Genomic DNA, 17747 nt, shown 5'->3' with positions numbered 1-17747 from the left:
AAATCGATATACTAAGATTTTATATATTTTTTGGCAGTCCACATAAAAGAAATTGGAATCTACTAGTAGTAATTTACTGTATCTTATAACGATCCTTTTTTTTAAATTCATTATGAAGCCACAGATTTTCTTCTTCTTATTGATTTGTTATCAACAAATTGCCTACTAATATTTTGACATTTGATTTGTGTCACAACACAATAGTAGAAAAACATATTTTCATTAAAAAATTTAAATAATGATTGAAGTGGTAGCAAAACTACCCCACGGTCATGTTTTTCTATCAGGTGAAACTTTAGAATGTAGTGTGACGTTTAATCATCCACCTTCTCCGAATCATACTGTATCTCAAAGTCATACTGATGTCTTCGAGAGTTTAGCTTGGGCCTCAGCTCAAATACATTGTCACTGTTTTACCGATTCAAAAGTTGCAAAAGACAGAGGAGGTGAAAATGTCTCAAATTTTCCTGGTACTGCTTTAAGCGTCAATATTAATGAACATGCTAAAGTAGAAGTAGCTACTAAACCTAAAATACTTTTTTGTGATCTTAGATTATCCCCTGGGCAATCAAAAACTTGTGAGTGATCAATTAGAACTCATAACTGAAAAGTTAGTGTATAATGACTAATTTTAGATATTTATCGAGAGAAGATACCAAACGATTCCCCACCTTCTTATAGAGGACAATTAGTTAAATACTCATATAAAATAACAATAGGCACACAAAGAGTTAATAGTCAAATCAAATTATTGAGAGTACCAATTAGAGTTTTACCACTTTGTGAAACTTTAATGAACGATGCTGTAGCCATGTGTAATGATACTACAGAAGAACTTACACCGGCAAATCCATTTTTAGAGATTAGAAAAAAAGAAAGTCCTTTGGAGATTGCGCTACAAAGTTTACAAGTAAAAAATATAGCCCTTTTCTTATTGTATAATAAACTTTTATATAATTTTTAGAATATAACAGCTAGAAGAAACCCAAACTCTTATATGATAACAAACACTTGGGGAAAAGTAGCTAGATTCTGTCTTTTTAAACCATCTTATAAACTAGGAGAAGATATTATTGGCACTTTTGATTTTACTGTAGCTACTGTTAGTTGTATACAAGTATCTGTATCACTCCAATGCGAAGAAAAGACAAATTTAGAAAATAGCGAAGAACCCAAGACAAGAATTATCACCTTTGGTAATTTTCATGATGTATGTTTAGGGTATGATTATACCCAGCTTATTCTACCCATACCGCTACACGTTACACCCGATTTTTCCACCAAATTAGGTAATTAATCATTATTAAGTAGTTTTTCTCAATAAATATATTTCTATTTCACATTATCTATGAAAGGCAAGTTTACTAAAATTCTTTTATGACAAAATCTTGTATATCCAGGCTCGTTTTTGGATATATATCTTCGAAGGTTTCCTCAAAAATTCCAATGTCGATAGATTTAATTGATAGAATTAACTGCTACATTGAGGCTATTAAAGTTTTTTCCACATCTATAGTCAAGTAGTTTTGATAAATTTCAGTATTTGCCCAAGGTATTCCTTGCAAAGTTAATAATGATGAGGAAATCTAGCACCAATTGAACTGAAGTTTTTATTATGTACACTTTCAAAGTGATTTCCTTCCACAAAAATTTCAATGTAGATAGATGTAATTGTGAGTTACACGAAACTGCAAGCTTAAGTTTTTGTGTGTCCCCTCTCAGAACTGTTTGCCACATCTATAACTTGCTTTTCAATTAAGTAATTTTAATGAACTTCAGTATCTGTGCAGGCTCTTTAAGGAAGTTAGATCCTCTCTGTTTTCTTGTTCAAAGCATCCATTATATAATTTTGCAATGTCGAGGCATCATAGTATTTGTTGAACTGAGGTTTCATTATCCTTTCCACATAATCTAAGCCTGACAGTTTGTGCTGGTTCTAATTTTATTATGAGCACTGCACCAAAGTGATTCCCTTTTGGTTTCCTTCAGTAATACACAAAAAGGCTTTGGGCTAATAAAAGTTTATAAGTCATTTTTTGTGAGCATATAAGCCCCATTTTCTTTGATTCCTGTGTAACTAATAACTTAACTTAAAAAAAATATTGTCTATTGTGTCTATATCGAGTTTTCTTCAGCACTTTTAGTCAATGACAATAGATACTCAGTTGCCTATCATTTCTGATAGTTTCTTTCTACACATCTTCAAATTGCAAGTATTCCACTTGGTTTATCTCTCCACTATGTCATCGGGTGCTCTAATAAATTTTTTTATATTTATTTCAGTCAGTCTAACATGGAGGTTACACTTTGAATTTGTTACAAGCACTAATAAAGGGCTGTTATTACCGTCAAAGGAAGATACCGAATGGCAGGCACCTTCAGAAGTTACAGTTGAAACTATGGTTTGGAGTTTACCCATTAAATTATATTCAACAATTCCTACACATGTCGCACAAGGTGTTTTATCCAATAATGTGCATAAGTTGACAATTAGGTGAAATTTTCAGAATACTGTTTTTATTAATAAAACTTTATTGTGAAAAATATGAAGTTTGCATGGATGAAAACTAACTCGTGAAACAATAACAAAATACTTTATAAATCATATTATAAAAAAAATAAATGAACAATATGAATTAATGGGTTACTGATTGACATGAATGCTTCCACCTAGCTTGTGCGAGGAAACTCAAACTCATGGCACTGCAACATTTTGCACATACAAGATTAGGTTCCATTCCGTGACATACAGAAAAATGTGTTATTAACATTTCATATCTATCATATATGACATCACAAAAAAGGCACTTGAAAGTTATTATTGGTTCTATTGACTCTTGTACATCTTTACTATTACTTTCAATCATTTTTTGTATCTTGTTTAAAAAGACGAAAGAAATCGTCGGTGAGGTGTTATCTTGTGTGCCTTTGAAGAAATTCATCTGGAAGTCTATTTTCGGAATAAACATTTCGCAATAACCCACCTCTCTGGCATTTCTATTTTCACCTGGTTTCCTAAAATAACATCATTAAATAAAAATAAATACTATCTTGTTACGAGAAGTAAAAGAGGATCTAATGTTCCTTCATATAAACTAATATGCTTGTTGCCGACCATTTTGAAAACTCTCCAAAATTTATATACTAAAAAGAAATGCAAGGTTCAGAAAGTCTGAGTGACAACTCAACAATGTTCTCGAATATCTAATGTTACTTAATCTTTCTGGAATTCTCAATAATATTCCCTTTATATTTCTGACCTTCCTGTTTAAAGGAGTTTGTTTACTTTAATACAGTAGAAATTCTACATTCTTATTGTAAAGACAATTTAAAAAATAATAGATAAATAGAGCTGAATATGAAAAATTCGTACAATTTAGAAGTAATACAAAAAGGGATTTAGAAAACTAAAAAATTATGTGTCAAAATAATAAATATCAAATACTAACAATATCAAAAATAATATAAAGGAGAACCTGTTAGTTACACCCAGAAAAATCTTGACAAGCCAAAGTTATTAAAACGTAAAAAGAAATATATTTTGTAAATATGTTATCAGCATTTATTTTAATATAAATTGGAATGTTGCAAAATAATAAAAAATTAATTTAGGTAGTTCATTCAATGCATTAGTTAATTCAATTAAATTAATTCATTCAATAGTTTCAAGTTGTAAAATTCTGATTAATAAACAAAGTTCTTAAAAACTTGTCTGGTACAAAAATATATAGTTTCTTTTTTCTGGAGATCTTTGGTAGAGCTTTCCAAGGCAGCAAATTAACTTATAGATATTGGCCGTTATTTGATAAATATAAAAAATATATATGCAAAAAAATTTTACCCCCTGTTAAGTTTTTTGTTTCTTATATAAGAACTCTGTCCTATGTTGAATAAAATGGAAGTGTTTGTGGCTATGGTCATGTCTGAATTTTTATAACCTAATAATGTACCTATTTCATATATATCAGCTAACATTGCTTCCAAAATAAGTTTTATAGCATCAAGTTTTGTTTTGGATATCTAAAAATATAATACATACTATTTGAAGGGTATCAAAAATATCTTTACAAAAAAAGATGAAAGACGCTCTATTGTAAAGAATTACTTCAGGTCCACATTGCAATATTCAATTTTCAGAATCAGTGAATCATTTAAAAGTATAGATAAACAACACAAAATATGAATCTTGGAATCCCCAAATAAAACTTATTACTAAATCCAAAAAACTGAGAAATTATTGAACCTAAATTATATATAATTCGAAATATTTTTTCTATAATCATCAGGTAGGTACTTTTAGTAGGGTTTCCAGTTCACAGTTAGTAGTATGCAAGTGTGCGGTGTATAAAAGTTAAATTATTTGGAAACCGTGGCTTCTAGATCAACCATCAACAAGTAAATTTTCAGATTCGGTAAACGTCCTACTAGAGCCTAAGACACAGAATAGGCCAAATAGATGAAAAGGGATGGCAACATTTACTAACATGCTCAAACAGAGATTTTAAGAAATATCCAGAAGAGATGGAATCCAGGAAACAATGTTTTTCACAAATTCAAGAAATTGTGGTTCTGAGGAAGATACCACAGAGGAAAAGTATAGTCTATAGTCTAAAATGTGAGAATGCAGCATGGAGACCCAGATATATCAAAAAACAAGGAATTACAGGTCTTGGAATTTGTAAAAGTGCAGAGACTGCAATGGGCAGGTCATATAACGCAAATGGATGAACAGAAAATGGCAATTGGAGGATTATGGTATAAGAAACAATATTCTAAAGATATGCAATGGAAATATTGCAACTCTAGATAAAAACAACTGAAGAAGAGAAGGTCAGGAACTGTAGCACCATAGAATAAGATGGCAAATGGTTTATCATATATGACTTTCATTCTTCTCACTGCATAAAATATATGGATTGATTAATAACATTCATTGATTCATATTTTGAGAAGTGTTATTGTTGTAATATGATAGTATAAAAATTTCCATAATCATTTTAAATCAAGAATTCATTGACTTTTCTTACTCACTTTTGGTAATTTTTGTAATAAATCATTAAACTGCTGGGCATACATTATCAATAAACTAAGAGTGTAGCATTCCCTTTCCGTGTGGGGATCGATAATTTCTATCTTTTCTACTTTTGGAGAAAAGTCCTGATCCGTATGGCAATCAGTGAAATTGACAAATCTTCTGTATTGACTTTTATTATATCTTTTAAAAGATAATTCAGGACTAATAAATTCCACAGCTACGTGAGGCCAATTTATCAGATCCTTTATTGCTATGGGATACCAAGGGTGATATTGGTGCTGGCTTAGTAGTATGTCATCTAAAATTATCTATGAAAATGTGTTTACAATATCAAAAACAAAATGAACTAACCTTCGACATCTGAAAAAACGAATGAGCTCAACATTTTAGGAGGACATTGGATATTAATGGCAAATGGTGCTATATCAATTGTTGCTTCTGATAGTTCAGTTTGTACTTCTTTATCCACAAAGTTATTTGATTTTTTTTTAAATTCATCTTTCCTCTCCTCGGTTATGCTATTTAAAACAGCTGCATACCCATGATGTATGAGATAATTTAATCTAAACATTATATATTCCCTGAATTTTGTAAACCAATCTCTAAAATTCAATTTACCACTATAGTATTCTTTACTTTTTTGCCATCCTGGCCAATTTCTAATATAAAAAACCAGCATGTACGGCAATGCCGACGATAAATCGGGACTTAAACCGTCTAAATCCACAAGAAGTTCATATTTTAGTATTAATGATAAGACGGAAATATCTAATTTTACGTGTTTTCGGTCTACAAGTGCTTGAAAACATTTTCTGAGGGCATTAGAATTTTTATTTTTTATATAATTACTGATCAACGTCGAAGTTAATATAAATTCTGCCATTTAAATTTTATATTTGCAGCTATAAATTAATGTATATGGTAAATTGTCAATAGTGTCGCGGTCTTTATACAAGTATACAAGTCTACTTTCAATTATTTTTTGTTATTATTTCATCTAGTTATTAAGGTCTTCTTCTTTTTTAAAATTTTGATTCTTTTTGAGCATAAACCACACTACAACTTATTCACAGCTGGACAATACTAATAAGAAAGAAGAAGCTCGATTCTTTGACGTCATGCTAATGAATGTCACCAGTCTAATTAATTGGTAAAAATCCATTAGAATAATAAAATTAAATACGGATATTGTTAGAATTGGTGATAAAGAGTGTGTAAATGCGATGACTGTTTTTATTTTTTTAGAAAACTGCCAAGGCAAGTAATTTCAAAAATATTGCAAAATTGTCGTTTATTTTTATTTATTTGTTTTACGAAAATAAAGATTTCTAAAATTTTATTGTTAATAGTAATTTTAATAGTTATCAACAATGGGCTATATATTAAACCATTTTGATAAGAACTGCGTCTATTTTTCAGATGGACAAATTTGCTGTTGATTTAGATCAAGTTCTTAATGATTTTGAATATAGTGAATTAACAGACCAGTACAGCAGTACGGTAAGAAATCCCGCAGATACTTCTAGTTCTGTTCAACATAACGTTACTAAACATTCAATTAACAATGTATTTCACAGTTTAAATGAGTATTTAAACACTAGTGTTGAGATACCTTCAGAAAACAATATAAAAACAGTTGGAGATGAAGAAAAACCATTTAAAAATACTGAAACTTGTTATAATAAATTCCCTCGAGGTAAGTTTTATTTGTAATATAATCGTATCATACAGATTAAAATTTTTAATAGATAACAGCAAAAAAAACATTGGAAATGATGGTAGTAATCATAGTATAACAATTTTGGAAAGACAAAATGAAGGCAAACATGAAAATGAAACTAAAGATTGTGAAAATGATATTCTAATAAAAGAAAAACATGAAAATGATGCTGGAGATTGTGATAATGATGTTTTAATAAAAGAAAAAGATGAAATACATAAAAATGATACTGGAGATTGTGATATGGATATTTTAGTAAACGTAAAAGATAAAATACACAAAAATAATGATGATTGTGATAATGCAATGTTAATAGAAGAAAAAGATAAAACACATGCTCTTGATGCTGGAGATTGTGAGAATGATAAGCGTGTAAGAGAAAGTAAAGAGAAAGATGAAAATGATGTGGGAAATGGTGATAGTACAGAATTTAAACAGGTCTGTGTAGAAATGGAAGTATTAACTTTAGCAGATCATGCTACAAATTGTGAATCATCTTTAGATGACTGTATTAAAATTAACAAAAAGGAAATTGAAGAAGACATTAGTGACAACGAATCTGTGGTTTCAAAAAGTAGAAAAAACACAGAATCAACAAAAGAAGATATATTGATAGATTTTGACATCTCGACTGATGTTTCTGAAGATTGTAAGACTGAGCCGAAAGAAAATCTCATCCAAATAAATGTTACAAATATGTCAGCAACTGAAAATGATATTACAGAAGAAAAAGAAGTATCTGATATTAAGGATGATGAAGTTTTAGCTAAACATACCTTAGATAAAAGTGAAGAATTAGAAAATAGTGTTGTAGATAAAATTATAAATATAGTTGGTTTTGAAACTGTGAATGATGTACATGAAGAAGAGATGGAAGATTTGTTGGCAGAGCTAGAGGGGGATCAAGACCTAATAATGGAAGAATCTCAAATACTGAATGAAGATGTAAAGAAAAAACAAATAGAAATAGAAGGTTATCCCCATGATAATCAAATTGCGAATGAAACAGAAGAAAAGCTACATAAAGAAGAAGAACCTACACCTACCATATCATCTTCCAAACAAGATACAGTAACTTTGTCTGAACCAGAACACCCCGTAGAAGATGATATAAAAATAGACAAAACCAAAGTTGAAGAATGTGAAATATCTAAGAAAAAATTGGATGCTACATCAGAAAATGTGAATAATGAAAAAATAGTAGCAGAGCAACTAATAGAAGATACAGTAACTAAAGATTCTATTAATAATGTTGAAGATGAAGAAGAATTAAGTGGGAAGGAAGAAGATGAAGTTGAGACTGAAATTGATAAAAATCCAGCTCAATTTGAACGTCAAGATAGTACCTCTAGACCTCAACATTTACCTCTTAAAGAAGAAGAAATTGAAAAACAAAGGGAAATAAATCTTATTGGTAAGTGATTTATACTTTTTAGTAGAAAAATATTTATTCCCTTGACACATCATTTGCATGAATTGGTTTGTTGAACTTAAAATTATCTTTTTAATTCTTCAATATAGGTGATCCAGGTTCTACACCATACAATAATGTGTATGTAAACCAAGAAATAACCAAACAGGAAAGAGATACAGAATCTATATCTTCAACATCATCTAATTCTGACACTGGTAGTACTGTTTCTACGGCTTCTACTGAAGAAATAAGAGATGACAATGATGAAACAAACACCAATACAAAAGAACAACTAGTAATTGCCATTGAAAATGAACAAGTGGAAAATGTAGAACCTTCTGGTGATACAACTGTAGAAGTATCAGAAGTAAGTGGTAGGGAAGAAAATGAAGATAGACCTTTGGGGGAAGTAAATGTCAGTTCTAATAATCCGGAAAGGGAATGGTTAGGAAAAGAAGCACCCCTATGGATACCGGATTCAGATACTACAAGTTGCTTGCATTGTGATATGAAATTTACAGTTTTGAAGAGGCGTCATCACTGTAGGGCATGTGGATTGGTAAGATAACATAATTACACGATAATAAAGCTTCTAAAAAGTTGATGAAATGTTTTTTTATTCAATCAATTATTTTCCTATCATTTTAATAGGTACTCTGTTCAAAATGTTGTCACCTTCGATTCAAATTGGAGTATTTAGATGCCGAGGCTAGAGTCTGTAACAAGTGTCACAATATTTTGAATAAAGATACAAATAGTAGTTCCAGTTCAGATCTATCGCCCGATCATGCGAGTTCTCCTCTCAGACGACCGAATCCCAACAATCCTCTGGAGTATTGCTCCACCATATCTCCCCTACAACAAGTGGGTGTTACTGCAAGCAATCCTGTGCCAGCTGTTATGGTACCTGTCGGAGTTTTGAAACGAAAAGGTGATTTTTAAATCGCAATAATCACCAGCTTTGTTTATTTTTGAATTGAATTTAAAAACTATTTATAATATTATAGGTAGCAACAAAGCGAAATCAAATAAAAGCGTCATGTTTTGCGATGGTATACGACCTGGTAGCGATTTAACAAATTTAGATAACGATTTCAATTATAACAATACCAAAACTAAAAAATTGGAGAAGACTAGTACGTTGGCGGGCAAAATAAATAGAAATTTACCATTGATAGATTCGGAAACGAATTCTTTTATACCGAAAAGCGAAAACAGTTTACCACCTTTAGTAACAATATTTAAATCTGGTAAGAAGTTTGGACTACCATTTTCATCCAATGCTCAGTTTTCTAATATAATCATTTTTCTTCACACTGTGACCTTCAGTTGGGATTTCTATACTTTTAACTTGGGTTGGAAGAGGTGGTTTCAAGAGTACAGCTGTGTTTTGTGGGGGATGCAGTATAAACTTTTAGTTGAATTTCATTCTCTTCAGATTTTAACTTCCTAGAATTTCTTATATGTTTTCATGATGATTTGTGTTGTTTATAGGTCTCTTTTCTTTTAAAATCAGTATGTAAAAGTTGACTTTTCAACCTACTTTGGCCTTTATCGTCAACTTGAACTTAGCTGATCTGAAATTAGAAGTAGACTACGGTTTTTGATTGATTGGTAAAGTCAAGTACCTAATGAGGTAGTCAAAGTAATTTGACTAGTAGTTCAATTGCTCCAATTAAAAAAAATCTTATCTAGGATACTAATAGTTTATTTTTTCATTAAATTTTTATCTATTGATGTAATGAGTTGATAAGAATGCTCTTTTTGTTGTTTTAGTCTCTCATTTCTTCTAAATTATTGTGATATATTTCTTGTTGGAATTTTTGAATTGTATTTTTAGATATAACGTACACAGATTGCCAAAACAACCCTTCCACTGTGGAAATGTTGAAAGAGAATCAACTCACTTTTGCCCTTTTGTTGAATTTGTATGTCCATTTGAAAATTATCAACATGAATTGTTGTTTAAATAAAATGGCGTGGTGCTTTTCCACTGAAGGATTAATAAATGTCGGCCAGGACGAAATTGTAATAATTTTGGAATATATTGACGAAGAATCATTCGTACCCAAGGACGTTTTTTACCATATTAACCAGATTTACAGCGAAGCAGTGAAAGGTAAAAATATTACTAATACAAATTTATCGCTGTTATTTTGTTATTAATTTTCAGGAACTTCTGTTAAAGAAATGGGTATTTCATTACACAATTCATCGAATTTTTTGGATTCGAAAAACCACGCAGGATTCGTTTATATCCGTCCTACTTTTCAGTGTCTAGAAAATGTGATAAAACCCAAAGAACCATATCTGATCGGTATATTAATACATAGATGGGAAACCCCTTGGGCCAAATTGTTCCCTCTTCGACTGATTTTAAGGTTAGGAGCAGAATATAGGTGAGTTTTAAATTTTTTTTCAAGACAAATTTCATATTGAACTAGAAAAAAAATAACTTTCATTTTCGTGTTCAAATTTTTAGTATACTACTAGTAAGTTAATTTAAATACTAGCTGAATACAATTTTTGGTTAATTATCTGCAAATTTGGGTTTCTTAGGTTATAATTAAAATTTTGGGGAATCAAATTACGATTGTCCTTTTCTCTAGGTATTATCCTTGCCCTGTGATATCAAGTCGACATCGGGACAGCGTCTTTGTAGAAATTGGACATACGATCATTAATCTATTGGCAGATTTTAGAAATTTCTCTTACACCCTACCACAAATTAATGGTCTAACCATACATATGGAAGATAAAAAAACTACAGTTACCATTCCGGTTAATAGATACGATCAAGTAAGTAACCAATTGGTTTACGGGAAAATTTTTTTCAATAATAGAAAATATTTTAGGTAATCAAATCTATAAACAATTCGAGCGATCACATATTAGCTTTCGGTGGAACTTTCAGTGAAGTAGCAGATTCCCATTTGGTCTGTATTCAAGATACGCAAGGAAACGAAAATTGTTATTCAACTCATTCAATCAATATTCATAACAAACCAAGAAAAGGTAAGTTTTAAGGCACATTTTGTACTACAATTCTTATTTTTTACTTTGTCAGTGACATTTTTCAAATAAATATTTTTGTTTAAGTTACCGGTACAAGTTTTATAGTATTTAATGGAGCATTGAAGTCTTCCAGTGGTCTAACTGCTAAATCTAATATAGTAGAAGACGGCCTAATGATCCAAGTATTGTCAGAAAGTATGCAACAAATTAGGGATAATTTGAGAGCAATGAAAAATCATACGATATCTTGTGGTTGTGTTAACGCAGATTCTGACGAAACCGTTAGTATTGTATGGGGCGAGAATGACGTTAATTTTAATATAGGGTAAGTATAAAATCAATTATTAATAATATATTTGTTATAGGAATCCAGAATATACCAAAATATTTACTGTAGTAAACAGTTCTTCATGCGGTTAAATTACAGAAGATAGTTATTTCATAACGAGTATAATGTTCTGTGATAAACCTAACAATTGTTGGTACTCCTGTTCTAAATCTGACCACCTATTAAGAGCTTTGTGAATCACCTAAAGTTCTCCTTGACACCTGACAGATCTTACCTTTTTCATCATAAAAAATTTGTTGTGCTTTGTGATCAAATCAAAATTCTTTTCTAAACCTAATTAACAATTGTGTTTTGTGACTAATTTAACTGCATGACAAGTCTGTTGTATGTTTTGTGATCAATTGTGCTAAACATGACAACTTATCGAAAGTTATTTTAAATGTTCTGTGATAAACCTGATAGTTCTTGTCATTATAAACATAAATGAATTGATCCCTATTTTGTTGCCTTTATAAATTAATGTTTTGTGATCAATTCAAACTTCCCTAGAAAACTTGTCAGATTTTGCTTTCCTTCACAGTCATAGATCATGATGATATCAGGAAAATTGTTAACACTAACAATTTATTGATTGTTGAAACTATTGAAAATTGTATTTTGTGACTAATTTAACTTGGTAGCAAGCTTGAAAACCTGTCAATTTGTGACCAATTTAACGTTCTGTACTAAACCTGACAACATATTGAAAGTTGTGTTTCGTAAGCATTTTAACTTTCTGTGAGTAAGCTGAATTCTATACATGGATAAATAAAAAAAACTCATGTTTTAGAAATTAGTGTTTTTTGACTTATTCAAATGTCTCTACAAAATCTGATAACCTAATGAGAGTTGCGAACAATCTAAAGTTCCCTAGTAAACTTGACATACATTCGGTCTTCATGTGGTTAAATTACAGAAGATCATGAAAGTCTTGTTGTCGTTCACAACCTCTTGAAAGTTGTGCTTTGTGACCTATTTCATGCTTTTTCCAAACCTGACAAACTATTAAAAACTGTGTTTTGTAAGTTAACTTAAGTTATGTTATGTAACCAATTCAAAGTTTCCTAGTATGAACAGTAGTGGACTTAGGCTGCCACCTTGTTTTATCCCTATTCTCATTTTTGTCCATTCAATTTTACTTTCCCAATATTACACGTTGTTCATTGATTGAGTCGAATGCTACTGTTAATTGCTAATTAATGTTTACAACTTTTTATATTTTTATAAATGCCAGTTTTTAAACTTTTGCGGGTGCTAAACAACTGGTTTTGTACTTTCCCAGGGTATTGATGTATATCATTATTAGAGATGGTTTCAGGGAAATTAGCTCTCCACTTTCATTCAAACCGACAACTAAAATCTTAACATATAACTAACTTTGAAATTGGTGGAACTGTCGGTGATGTTCATAATGAACACACTGTAACCTACTAGTAGTGGTACCAGTTAATAAATTATAGCTGTGTTATCATATTGGTAATGGATAATACAATTTTTCCACAATATTATATACCCTTCTATTTTATTACAAATATTTGTTAAATTTTGAATAATTCTTTTCTTCAGAGTAACATCAGCGATCGATGGATTGGCTTTAAACGGCATACCATCTATCAGGGTACACAACGGTCAAAATTATAGCGCAAACGGAAATCGAATAATAAAATGGACGGAGGTGTTTATCATTCAAAATGACGATGATAGTAGAAAAAATCAAGATCCAATAGATATATCTAGACTATCGGAAGGAATAGCTAAAGCTGTTTGCGACGCGCTTGTTAATTATCTAGATTTATTGGTTACTAACAATTTTTATAAGATTGGAATCAGGACTAACCTACAAGTAGACAATGTAAGTAAAATATGGAAAGTTTTGAGTAAATTAAAACACCTTGGATTTTGGTTATCAACAAGTTTTTGATCTTCCTAGGTACTATTAGATCGAAATATTTACTATTGGTGTTATTAAGGCTAAACACATTATTTACTACCACAAAATTTACAATTACACTTTAATAAACTCTCTGAGGATGATAAATTAGTTATAGAATCGCATGTCAGACAATATAACGAGATATGTTATTGGTAACATTGGCTAGTGAGGTTCAGCTGTCAAATATTTTAGTTTTACATCTTAAAACAGTGTTTTAATTTAAATAACTTGTTAATTACCTAACAGTACAATTGAAGAAGAGCATGTACAATTCATTTTTGTTAAAAAAAAAAGTTTCCGAAAGCAGTGGTGACAACTCGCAATTATATATTGTAGTAAAGACAAACAGTGACTAATTGTGCACCGATTTCTTTCTGATAGACCTGTCGTGCCCTACTTGAAATAATCAAAGTTGATGCCATTTGAAAAGTTAATCAGACACTTTGGCTTGAACCTTTTAATGCGCTAGGTAAACTGTACTTAGACTACAGTTTATTTCTCTTCCGTACACCAGCAGGACTACGTGTCATCTTTGATGCTCATAGTGTGAAGTGGTGTCTTGGATAACCGTGAGAGATTGAAAGGCATGTCGAATTTCGTGCCAGTTTAAGTGGAGCAGTTAGTTAGTAAAAGAATCGGAAGAGCTATCTATGTGTGCCTTAACTTGCCTCTTGGCCAGTTAATCCAGGCTGCAGTTGTTTGAGGATATCCAGCCTGTATCCTGTCCCCGTGGCTTTAAATTGTATCTTTGATTTGATATTTAGGAGACCTCACTCTACACCGACGCCTCTAGTGATAGATTCAGTATTTTTATGTACTAATTAATTTTTTTGTAGGTGTCATACTGCGGGGGTAGTAACAACACAAAATTACCACCGATATATATGAAAAGTTTGGATAACGAGTTAATTCCAGTCCTACATAGATTAACATCAAATAATCTTGGTGAAAATTGTATAATTTTAGAACTAATATTTCGAATACTTAACGTTTGAAATAATTTGCGACAATAACATTATTGGATTTTGCATATTATATCCAGCCAATAGAATGGTTAAGGTGTAGTAGCTAAATAGTACCATATCCATTATTTTCATTTAAATTTATAAAAATGTGACTGTAATTTGATTTTTTTCGGTATATAAAATTTTTCTAAACACATAAAACAAAAATCAGACTGAAGCGAATTTTTTTTTATTGATGAAGTTTTGGTCCAAATTTCTTGGGAAGTTATTTCAGCGTTAATCACTTTCCAGGACATTTTCCATTGTAACTGATTGTCTGAGGTGTATTTTGTCCACTACGGGATGTAAAGGTTTTCATTTACATTTCTAAAGTTATTTTTTTTGTCACAGATGTCTTCTTTCTATGTAATGTTTGGTAAACGACTGCTACTTATTGAAGCCTAAATAAAACATAAATCATGATTGAATTTTTGTTCGAATCCACAATCTTCAAAAATTAGTGACCAATTAAAAGTTTTATGATTGTATTACATCCTTTTCATGGATAAATTACAAAAAACTGATTACAATTTTTCTTTCATTGATAATTTTCAAGTTTGTGATTTAACGTTCTGTGCTAAACCTTTCCACCCTCCTTGTGACTATAGTGATAGTTAATATTGCATTCAATATTTCTATGTACTAATTCACTGGTAACACAAATAATTGTTACATTCTTCCCGTGGATAAATTAAAAAAAGTCATAAAAATTTTGTTTCTGTTGAAAACTTTTAAAAATTTTTGTTTTGTGACTAATATAATATTTGGTGAACACCCTGACAGTTCTTACAATCCACATATCGCAATTTTATTGCCATAGAATGAGATTTTCTGTGGCACAGACGTAGGGTTTCCATTTTCGTTTCTAAAATTGTTTTTTGTGTCTTGAATGTATTCTTTCTATGTAATGTATTTGGTAAAAGATTTCTACTTATTTAAGCCGAAATCAATTAGAAATCATCATGAAAATTTTGTTTTAATCGATAGTTTTTGCCAATTAGTGCCCAACTAAAAGTTCCGTGGTAATTCTGATCGTATTACATTATTTTCATGTATAAATTATGAAAAATTATTACCATTTTTCTTCTACTGATAATCTCTGCAAGATTACGTCTCGTGAACAATTTAACGTTCTGTTCTAAACTTTTTAACCCTTCTTGTGACTGTAGGGGTGGTAAATAGTTTGTTCAATATTTGGTGGACAAACTGACAGTTCTTGTAATCCACATATCACAATTTTATTGCCATCAAATGAGATTTTTTGTGGTAGCTTTTATATTTGTCTACTTCAGGATGTAAGTTTTTCATTTTCCTTCTTGAATTTAATTTTTGTGTCTTGGATGCATTATTTTTATCTAATCTGTCTGTTACCTTCACCTCTCTAAGCATTTATTTGCAAATTATCACATTGCTCTTCATGTATCTAAAAACATTCATTTTTGTATATTTTGTTTGTGTATTTTTTATTGATACTGTATTTTTCTGCATTATAATAATTGAAGTTATCTTGAATAGTTTTCAATTTATTGGTATACTCACTTACACAAGTTGTGGAATCCTGTTCTTCATAAAGCTGTTAGTTACCTCAAAATCGTAATTTGTATCACAACTCGATGTGAAATATTTTTTTTATTGTTACTGATAGGAGTCTAGTACATAACTGAAATTTACATTAACAACCTTGTACTGATCGAACAATTTGCTGCGTTCAAATATTTAACCAACATCTGATTTTATTATATCGCACCCCAATCACTATTTTTCATTTTACAGTATTATATTATATCTTATCTTAGGTTTTAATATGCTGAATAAGTATTTTTAATCAAACATTTTCTATATGTTAGCACGTTATGTCATATTTTAAGTTAGTTTTTTTATATAGTTAACAGTATTTACAGTTTATTAAAAAGGTGAAGCGTTTTATGATACATATACCCATTAAATCGATAGAATATAAACAAAAATATAACTAGGTTGCTAAATCGGCTCCATTTTGGATCTTTTAGGATGTATAGAACTTCAAATGCCTTTATCCATAAATCATTTTCAAAATGACTTTTAATACTCAATGTATGGCTCTAGTAACACTTCAAAAAAAGTCTTAAATCAGTTCAAAAATATTTTACTGTATGGTGACACTCCATTTTGTATCTTATAGGATGTATAGAACTTTGATCTTAATCATTAAAAATTGCAGTGTTAATTGAAAAAAAATTAAACATGCCCGACGTATTTTCAAATTTAGAAAATCTTGACTGTTAACGTACTTTTGAAAAAAATATGTTTTAATTAAAATTTGTACAAAGCGATTTAAAAATGAGATTTTCATCTTATATTGTAAGTTAATCCATTATTTCTAACTCGCTTCGTATAAACCAATTATATAAAATATACAGGCTGTCTCAAACTATATGGATAATATATTTTTATCTGATATTTAATTTGAGGCATCCTGTACATACAATTGTATCGAAATTATATCTATTCTACAGTAGCTTTTAAAATTTGTATATACATATACTTGTTATTTGTTACATAATACTGTACATTCTAACTATACGTTAATTATTTAATTTAATAAGATCATTATATTTCTACTACTAAACCTTGTTTTATTTATCCTAATATTTTCAGTCCTATTTTAAAAAATATTATTTTGACATCATATACTGTCCAATATTTTTAAAAAGACATAAAAAATGGTAGATTTCCGCTTAATGGTGTTGTTTTAATTCACAGAGTGTTAAACTCGGCAATTCATCACTTTCCCTACAAACTAAAACAACTAAAACTTGCGCCTATTGTTCCAAACGCTAACTTGGAACTGTTTGAAACATTACTTTTGGTAAGGTTCCCTCTTTCACTTGCTTGCTTGCTCCTTCCTTTCTATAAATCGCTGTCTGGTTAAGCCCACATTTTTGGTGCGCTAAACTTCTTGAATGTATTGAGAAACCAGATTGTATTGATTGTCTTCTCTTAACATTTTCACCATGATATAGTCGCCAATGTGCGACTCCCAATTCCCCTTGTTTACAGTAGAAAAACGTGTTCAAAGCATCATCGCGCACCTTATTGCAGTAGGGGTATTCTAGCGAATTCCTCTTTCTCATCATTTGCACATTGTGCTTAAAATACCCATACCTAAATATAAATTGTATAAGATGATATCCAACTTCGCTATGGTGACTTTCTATCCAAAGTTGCACATGTGGTATTAATCTCTTTCTTCATTCTTCTACCATGTGAGTGCTTTCTTTCTGTGCTCTTCTTACCCCGAATACCTCTACTTTCCCAG

At 30.4% G+C, this 17747-nt stretch overlaps 3 protein-coding genes across 3 annotated transcripts; 2 read left to right on the top strand and 1 right to left on the bottom strand.

The window, feature by feature from the left end:
* The first annotated feature begins 170 nt into the window (after positions 1-170).
* On the top strand, positions 171-2640 carry LOC130452718 (RAB6A-GEF complex partner protein 2). The gene is made up of 4 exons (XM_056792136.1): positions 171-578; positions 636-910; positions 965-1289; positions 2284-2640. The coding sequence occupies exons 1-4, from the start codon at positions 239-241 to the stop codon at positions 2496-2498; spliced, it is 1155 nt and encodes a 384-aa protein (XP_056648114.1). The 5' UTR covers positions 171-238; the 3' UTR covers positions 2499-2640.
* On the bottom strand, positions 2515-6117 carry LOC130452708 (uncharacterized). Its single transcript, XM_056792126.1, has 4 exons — positions 5387-6117; positions 5032-5333; positions 3842-4020; positions 2515-3015 (listed from the first exon to the last, which is right to left on the bottom strand). Exons 1-4 carry the CDS (start codon positions 5916-5918, stop codon positions 2637-2639), a joined length of 1392 nt encoding a protein of 463 aa, XP_056648104.1. The 5' UTR covers positions 5919-6117; the 3' UTR covers positions 2515-2636.
* On the top strand, positions 6101-17057 carry LOC130452700 (zinc finger FYVE domain-containing protein 9). Its single transcript, XM_056792114.1, has 13 exons — positions 6101-6292; positions 6455-6731; positions 6784-8169; positions 8277-8728; positions 8821-9100; positions 9177-9419; positions 10010-10288; positions 10343-10568; positions 10779-10968; positions 11025-11184; positions 11269-11509; positions 13079-13364; positions 14282-17057. The coding sequence occupies exons 2-13, from the start codon at positions 6455-6457 to the stop codon at positions 14438-14440; spliced, it is 4179 nt and encodes a 1392-aa protein (XP_056648092.1). The 5' UTR covers positions 6101-6292; the 3' UTR covers positions 14441-17057.
* The last annotated feature ends 690 nt before the right edge of the window (positions 17058-17747 follow it).

This window comes from Diorhabda sublineata, chromosome 1 (genome assembly GCF_026230105.1).
Source record: "Diorhabda sublineata isolate icDioSubl1.1 chromosome 1, icDioSubl1.1, whole genome shotgun sequence".
In the NCBI taxonomy this organism is placed as follows: Eukaryota; Metazoa; Arthropoda; class Insecta; order Coleoptera; family Chrysomelidae; genus Diorhabda; species Diorhabda sublineata.
This window is presented reverse-complemented; position numbering and strand designations above follow the sequence as displayed.